The sequence below is a fragment of the Elaeis guineensis genome, chromosome 13, assembly GCF_000442705.2.
Source record: "Elaeis guineensis isolate ETL-2024a chromosome 13, EG11, whole genome shotgun sequence".
Lineage (NCBI taxonomy): Eukaryota > Viridiplantae > Streptophyta > Magnoliopsida > Arecales > Arecaceae > Elaeis > Elaeis guineensis.
The window spans coordinates 43,717,059-43,726,175 of NC_026005.2; the positions used below are offsets into that span (position 1 = coordinate 43,717,059).

General features: G+C 37.6%; 1 protein-coding gene across 1 annotated transcript; it reads left to right on the forward strand.

Moving 5' to 3' along the window:
* Positions 1 to 2,635: 2,635 nt before the first annotated feature.
* LOC105032465 (sugar transport protein MST4) lies at positions 2,636 to 9,117 on the forward strand. The gene is made up of 5 exons (XM_010906918.4): positions 2,636 to 2,967; positions 5,386 to 5,708; positions 7,691 to 7,815; positions 7,922 to 8,210; positions 8,315 to 9,117. The coding sequence occupies exons 1-5, from the start codon at positions 2,832 to 2,834 to the stop codon at positions 8,993 to 8,995; spliced, it is 1,554 nt and encodes a 517-aa protein (XP_010905220.1). The 5' UTR covers positions 2,636 to 2,831; the 3' UTR covers positions 8,996 to 9,117.

A 9,117-nucleotide genomic window follows, 5' to 3' on the forward strand; every position in this document is an offset into this window, starting at 1 on the left:
TATTTTAATTGCTTTTCTCCTTTCCAAATTTCTCTTATATTTTCCTACTTCCTTCTATGTCTTGGATTACTGAAGAAATTTGCTAGCTCAAACCTTCAATGCAACCATGCTCATGATAAGAGACTCTAGTTGGAGCCAGATTTATCATACTTTGGAAACCATCTTTCTGCATTCTTGTGCAAGGAGGCGAAATTCGTTATTTAGATAATATTTCACATGCCCGATTTCAGACAAACCATTTTAATTTTTTTTTAAATTTTTTATATAAATTAATTTGAAAAATTATTTGATATAATTAAATTTATAATATAGTATAATTATATATAAGTAATCTTTTATATATATATATATATATATATATATATATATATATATATATATATATATATATATATGAAAGTAGAAACATCTATTTAATTTGTTCACAGCAAATTATCAACTATGATTGCCATCTAAATCAAAGTATACCTCCAGTGTGCCACGTGAAAATAGAGGGAGAATATGTGTAAAAAATACTATATTTTTAAAATATTAAAAAAAATCTTAAAAGTACTCATTGAAAATAGAAAGAGATATTATGGTATTAAAGTATTCAATTGAAATCTATTGATGTGAATTAAATTATATTATTATCCTCTTGTAATTAAAGCCCACTTACGTGTATTTAATTATGTTATTAAAATATTATAATATTCCACTACCATTGTATGAATTTTGATAGATAGCTATATAATTTTCTCATCATTCTACCGCCAGTGACCCATAAAATTGACAATAATACTCTTACAAATAAAATTCATTCATTTAAATTAAATTGAGATTCCGCAAATTATTTATAATTGTTCATCATTCATTTCACTAACCGAGAATTTGGATTGATATTAAAAATTTAGATGGATAAATATATAAGTTATTATTTTGTCATAAATTTATATTATTTTAAATTTTATAAAATTATTATTTAGAATAACTGAATATCATTTGGAAGAAATTTTTTCATTATCGATGATATATATTGTTTATCAGCATTAATTTTAAAATTATTTTTATTTATTTATTATCAAGATAAATGATTAGTTTTAGATAATAATAAATTGTATGATTTAAAACCCGTGGATAACGTGTGGGCACAAAACGAGTTTTAATATAATTTTCAAAAAAAAAAAATCTCCAACGCAACCGAGCTCACTGGGCAGCAGGTTGTAGTGTGAAACCGAGTAAGCATCATAAAAACGTGGTGCCGGAAATATCCATAGTTTTTTTTTTTTTGGATGAGACGGAAGTGTCCATAGTCGAACTCGAAGAATATTAGTTGGTCAACATTGCTATCCGGAGAATGGTAAAAGACTTGTCCCACTTTCTTTGGTGCGTCCCCTCGGGCACCCAGAATTGTTCCCAACCGTATGACTCTATTTCCAGGAATCCTTTCGCTGTGGCTCACGTGCATCAAAGCACCATCAGAACGACTGCAATAATGTTAGAGAATATTTCTAGTGAGAATTGTTTTAACGCCTCTTCGTTTCTCATGTGCAATTCTCAAACAACCACGTAGAAAGCGAAGGGCATCACCGACTACCAGTCTAGGACGGCGACCCGCGAAACTTCCGCACCGGACACGCTTGCGATTTTCTAAGTGGGGCCCATTGCTCTCGCCACAAGATAAGCGGGCAAATAATTAAACTGATCCACTGTTAAGTCACGCCGACGCCGCAACAGCTAGGATTGACCTGATGAGCACATGGATTTTGAGTCGCACAGCAGGTGACACCCTACATTAGACATCAATTATCCGTTTAGAAAATTTTATATTCCTAAACTTTCGGAAGTTGATTGTAGCAAGCTTTCCTAATAAAATATTTTGATGTTATTAAAAAAAATTAATAATCTAATTATATCGAGTCATAACAATATTTGTGATCTCATATTGAAAAAACTTTAAAAAAATTACCGACATCACATGCACTGAGCCGTCCAAGCTCAATTTCAATGTATCGGAAAACAAGTGAAGCATAATTGAATTTTTAAACTTTAGAACTAAATGATGCATTTTTAAATAATATATATATATATTTTATTTTGGATTATATTTATTAATGATTTGGCCTCCGGCTTCATGAGCTTTTGGACAAGCCTCTCATAAATTCCTTGCAGTCGTACCAAAACAACGCGGAGAGAGAAGAGGCGATTGGCGAACGCAAGGGATCCGTGGACGGCTCGACGTTTGGGCTCCGTTACGCATCCCCATCGGTTTTTGACGTCCAACGAGCGAGCCCTCACGTCGTTCCGAGCGACAGAGAAGCGCGTCTAACCGACAAAAATCGGCTGCATAAAACAATTAAAAATCTATAATTCCACGTCACGTGGTGCCTATCTTCTGTCATGTTTATAATATGGTCAACGTCAAGATTTCCCAAAAAAAAAAAAAAAAACGGAAGAAACTTGGAAATATGGCAACCTTTCCAACTTCACACTATCAATTAGCTGGCCCTAAGAGCCGTTAATTGACCGGCTAGCCGTCCGGGAACAGCCATCGAGACCCCAACCATCTTCAAGGTCTTCTTACCATAAAAGAGAACTCCAGGGGTGTTCTAACAAAAAAAAAGAAGGATAAAAAAAACTATCTCCAGGGTCCCACTAAGGAAAGTTCTCATATACGGACTCCCTCACGAGCTCTATAAAACGAAGCCTACCTCTCTTTGGTCTTGGAAGCCCGGCTTTTTTGAGCTTCTGAGTGGAAGAAAGTCTTTGGTGGTCTGAGATTTTGTGGATAAGCCTTCTTATCGCTTCCAAGTTTCTTCTTCTTCTTCTTCTTCTTCTCTCTCTGGTTCACGATGCCGGCCGGAGGGTTCTCGGTGGCGGCACCGCCGGGCACCGAATTCGAGGCGAAGATCACGCCGATTGTGGTCGTCTCTTGCATCATGGCTGCCACCGGTGGGTTGATGTTTGGATACGACGTTGGTGTTTCAGGTGAGAATCCCCTTCCCCACTTTAACATATAATTTTTCTTTGTTTTTTTAAGAGTTTTCTTTCACATGCATCTAATTCTTGCTGATATATGATTATTAATTAGAGATAAAAGTGGAGTACCATGGAATTGGTTTGGAATCTCCATTCTTTTTGGAAAAAAACCAAGTGGCTGACGACACTTGTTAATTGCTTTCGTCTTACTTTTTCTTTTCCATGAATATCGGTGTGGAACATAGATTTTTTTCTTCTTTCCATGTTGAGGTAGGCTCGTAGAGGTATTCATATTATCTTGATGAATTTGGATTTTTTTTTTTTTTATAAAAATTTTTCTATGTTATTTTTTTTTTCTATTCTTGAAATTTTGCATGCAGGACCTTTGAAAAATATTCTGCTTTTAATTTGTTTTTCTTTGTCTTGACGGACTTTTACTATGTTAATGTTCTTTAGGATTTGAATAATTACGTCGTAAACAAGGCTTTAAAATCTTGTGGCTTTGTTGGTTTTAAAAGAAAAAGAACAACCCAGCGCCAAGCAATAATAGCTGCTTCCATCTTCTGGAAAATTTTTTCTATTCTCCAAACAGATATTTTCTTGGAGAACTTGTTTTAGAAATTGTCACTTTAAGGCCTTCTCGGCTATTGGTCCCAGTTGCAGACTTCAGTTGGGGAAATTAATACGTATAAAATCCGCTGGAACGCTCTTGTAACAAAACGAGGTTATATTACAGTCAAACACGGTGTGAGATCGTCATAAAAAAACGCTTTGATTTTTTTTTTGGTGGGGTTGTAAGGGATGCAAGCCTTTTATTTTATTCAGTTATAAAGAAAAACCTCCAAAGTTATTAATTCTTCATAAAAGTATCTACAAAGCATGGCCTTTTTTTTAAAGGATTTAGGTGAAGGAAACATTTAATAAGCAATGTTTAATATTAAACATATGATCGGTCAAACTGTTAGAGGTATCTTTCTCTCAGAATAAAGAGTTAGGTAAGCCTAATCCGGTGTGTTGTGGAATCACACAATATTACAAGAGATGTTAACCAGAGAGGATTTTTATCTTTAAAATTAGGATAGTGATTTTCCAACCCATTGTTATTAAGAAATCAATTATCCATGTAGAAGTAGGGCAATTTTGTTAATAGGTGAAATCATATAATTAATCAAATGGACCGGAAATATTTTCCTTTTAAATTATCAATAAAAGTGAGGGTTTCTTATTAATACAAGGTACTTGGATGTCACATCCCGCCCTCTCTTCTACATTTATGTCGGCCTTCACCCGAACTTTGTCCAATCTTTATATATATATATAAACGGATGCAGCGCCTCTATCCACATGTATCATTTAATTTCACATGGGAGCGTCTATGAGGGCATTTTTGTAGTTTAGTCAAACAAAAAGGCATTTTAACTCAGAACCTCGCAACACTGTAAATTAATTTTTTCACGTTGTAGTTTTTGTGGAGGGTATTTTTATAGTTTAGAGCAAAGTGAAGGACGTTTTTGTAATTGACTTTGCCATAGTCCCATTGCGACTCTCTGTTAATTAAAGGAACTACAAGGATCGGAATGGTGGACTTCTTTTTTTTTTTTTCTTTTTTGGGTGAGACGAAGTGATGATGCGTTACATTGGTTGTGGACCTTTTTTTTTTTTTTAAAATGTTATCTGAACAACTATACTCCTTCATATTAATCTCTTTGGAAAAAAATATTTTAAAAAATAATTATATAATTAATTATATATTATTTTCTAAATATTTATATAATTAATAAAAATATTTTAAAGTAGCATATTTTGTAAATAAGAAGTGTATCATGCACATCATGTGGATAATATGCTAGTTGAAACTAAAATTTATGCTTTTAACAAATAAAAAGCTGAGATTTTTTATGGTCTTTCTTCCATTTGGATTTTTCTTGACCTTATGTTTGAAGAGATAAAATAGATGTTTCAAACAAATTAAATACCATAGAAAAACCTAATCGAAAGAAAATATTAGTTGGTATATTTTAAGATTCCGTTCTATTAACCAGATAACTCTACAAGCACTTACTAAAAATTTAAAACAATTGTACAGTATTGCACCTAAACGCCTCCTACCTACTAACACTAAAGTCTCTTTAGTAGGGAAAACTAAAGAATAGTTACATTCTTAAAGATTTATAGGGCATCAAAGAAATATAATAGATCTACCAATAAGAGCCCATGCAAAAAGAAAAAAGAGAAATAAATAGCTATTCATCAAAAAAAAAAAAAAAAAGTTATGGCAATGTCCCATTGGTTCAAGAAAAGGTTTCTAAGTGTGTTGTCACAGTAAGAATTTGGTCGGCCATTTCCAAGAAGATAATCACTATATTGAAATCAGCTCAGCCATATGAGAATCTTTGATTTATTGAGATATTTGGTTTCTGTTGACAGGGGGTGTGACGTCGATGGATGATTTTTTGATCAAATTCTTTCCCAAGGTCTATCGAAAAAAGAATGAGCCAGGGCTAGACAGCAACTATTGCAAGTATGACAATCAAGGCCTCCAATTGTTCACCTCCTCCCTCTATTTGGCTGGTCTCATTGCCACCTTCTTTGCCTCCTACACTACTCGTCGCCTCGGCCGGAGGCTAACAATGCTTATCGCCGGTATCTTCTTCATCATTGGGGTCATCTTCAATGGAGCCGCCCAAAACCTTGCCATGCTTATAGTTGGCAGGATTCTTCTTGGCTGTGGTGTAGGATTTGCTAATCAGGTTAGTTCACTTTAAATTACTCTGTTAATTCTTAGTTTATTTAACTCATAGCATTTTCAGCTTAAAGTTGAAGAAACCATAATATGTGCTAAAAAGTCCATGGAAACATAATTTATTTACTAAATTAAATGGAGAAATGATTTAGTAGTAGTTGCTCAGAAAGTATAGCTGATCGAGTCAATAATTAGCAAATATTGAATCATATCACTGAATGGTTCACCAAACTGCATAATTAATTCTTGTAGTAGGAAATGGTTTGGTATTTTGAATGGTAGGCTTTCATGTCCACTTCTAAAGTATGGAAATATTTTACCCAATAAGTTTAAATAAAACATTATATATGATTAAGCTAGCTCCACGGCATGGTACCTTGAGATTTGAGGATGGTGACATGAGTTAAAATACTCATAAAACGTTGTAGATTTGTACAAATAAAGAAAACGAGCAAATGCAACGAAAGTTGGGCGCCGTCTCTGACTGGTGCACGTTGATGGCTTTGGTCACAACCTATGCAAGTCAGAAAGAGAATCAAATTTCCGAGAGGGAAAGAACAGTATGTCAAAAGATATGACCGTATATCTTTGTCCTTGCATAAAAACGAACACGTCATGTGGCTTATTTTTCCGTAGTATTGGTTTGAATAGTTTAGCCGTGACGCCGTGCGTTCATGTTGGTCTTAGTTTGCTTGGCTTCTTCCGGTTTGTCACTATATATTTTATCAGAATCTAGACCTTTATTTGATTTGTCTGCGTTAAAGGTAGGCATGATCAAGGAAAATTAAATAGTTAAATTTTCTCTTCTGAATGATATTCTACAGCGATTTGCTTTCCAAGAGTCAGAAACAATGTTGTCATGCCCATCCCTTGTAGTCTTCGTTTTTTTCTATGCTGATGCTTCAGTACACCTTTGGACTAAAGAATTTCTAGCCCACCGGTTGCATCCGTTTCTTTCTTGAGGAAATTCTCTGTTTAAACTCGAATTATACTTCTTTTACCAATTCTATGTATGATGGAAGTTCGACAAAAAATTACATAAAGAAAAAGCCGAGGAGGCTGAGCTCTTTCTTTTCAAGTATGACGCAACTTCATTTTGCTTTTTTTTTTTTTTTTTTCCTTTTGTGTGTGTACATATGCTGACTTCTTGGCCGCTGATTGCCATCCAAAGTGAGCCGTGTCTATGTACCTCAGTATTCCATCCAGGCATTAGTAATGCAAACCAGAGAACACCGAGATGAGGGTTTGGAAATCTAGAGACCATGGCTCATACCTAATTTGGAGTCATTTTTGGCCTATTTGTAGACTATCCCTGTCCTTCAGGGAGTTCTTCTTTTTGGTAATGGGTTCGGGTTATATCTTCCATGTGAAATAATGATAGATTAGTTTTCATGACATCAACCATAGGACCATGCCTTGCACAGATTTCAAAGCACTCCAATTTCTGTCTTCTCCCTGTCTGCCTGGATCCTAAAACGTATTTTGCATAATCCAATGATTGACATCACGAAAAGAAAGGAATCATTCTTTCATGCAAAAGATACAACCTGGATCCTTTGGTGATGGTTTGAGGCCTACTCCATCAGTAGAATTTGCAAGAATTCTGTGGTCGGGGCATGTGTGAAAACCTCGTAGCCAGCTAAATATCAGTATAATTCTTTTGTTTTCATCTTCTTAAAAGTAATTTCGGTTTTTCTATTTGCCCTCCCAATGACTTAAAATCAACAAGACTTATGTCAGCTAAACTCCAGCCTAGTGCGGGACTTGGAATTATTGGATCAAATACTCCTAAACAAAACTTCATTTTGACCTTGTTCAAGATAACTGAACATAAACTTGTTATTCTCAAGCTTAACTTGGTAGCAAACTTGTTTACCAGCTCTGAAACTTTATTAATTTATCTCAATTTCAAAAACAAACAGAGCTGCTCAAGGTGGTGCATTCTTTTTTTTCCTCTTCAACTTACATCTTCCGTTCCTTGCTCTGCAGGCAGTCCCTCTGTTCCTCTCGGAAATCGCACCTACCAGAATCCGTGGGGGTCTCAACATCTTGTTCCAGCTCAATGTCACCATCGGCATCCTCTTTGCCAACCTCGTCAACTATGGAACTGCCAAGTATTTCCCACGCCCAAACTCCCAATTTCTTCTATTCTCGTCACTCCTCAAAGATGCAATGCATCATTCAGCCAGTTTCCTAACTCGACCTTGTCTTGTGACTCAGAATCCACCCATGGGGATGGAGGCTGTCTCTCTCGCTCGCCGGCATACCGGCAGTCCTCCTGACAGCTGGCGCACTCTTCGTGGTCGACACCCCTAACAGCCTCATCGAGCGCGGCCGCCTGGAGGAAGGCAAGGCGGTTCTCCGAAAGATCCGCGGCACCGACAACATCGAGCCCGAGTTCAACGAGATCCTCGAAGCCAGCCGCATCGCCCAGCAAGTGAAGCACCCTTTCCGCAATCTCATCAAGCGCCGCAACATCCCCCAGCTCACTATCGCCATCCTCCTCCAGGTACATATACCTACAGATTTAACCTGCAACCAAGGTCGAACACCTTCCGTCATGTCTCATATAAGTAATCTAAGAAAACCAATATAAATAAATAAATGTCGCAGATCTTCCAGCAATTCACGGGGATCAATGCCATCATGTTCTACGCGCCGGTCCTCTTCAACACGCTGGGGTTCAAGAGCGACGCGTCCCTGTACTCTGCGGTCATCACCGGCGCCGTGAACGTGCTATCGACGGTCGTGTCGATCTACTCGGTGGACCGGGTGGGGCGGCGGATGCTGCTCCTGGAGGCCGGGGTGCAGATGTTTCTATCCCAGGTGGTGATCTCGGTCATCCTGGGCATCAAGGTGACCGACCACTCCGACAACCTGAGCCATGGATACGCGGTGTTCGTGGTGGTGATGGTGTGCACCTTCGTGTCGGCGTTCGCGTGGTCGTGGGGGCCACTGGGGTGGCTCATCCCCAGCGAGACGTTCCCCTTGGAGACGCGGTCGGCGGGGCAGAGCATAACGGTGTGTGTGAACCTGCTCTTCACCTTCGTCATCGCGCAGGCGTTCTTGTCCATGCTGTGCCACCTCAAGTACGCCATCTTCGCCTTCTTCTCCGGGTGGGTGCTGGTGATGTCGGTGTTCGTGCTCTTCCTGCTGCCGGAGACCAAGAACGTGCCCATTGAAGAGATGACGGAGAGGGTGTGGAAGAAGCACTGGTTCTGGAAGCGGTTCATGGATGATGATGATGATGAAAAAATCAACGAGATGAATGGTGCCAAGCAATGGGAGGCATAGGATTGAGTATAAATAGCTAGCTTGGAAAAATACACCTGTTTTTCTTTTTTGGGTGCTCATTTCACCCAAACATACCAACTGATATGCCGAGATTAAATGGTTTTTTTATGATTAATTAGTTA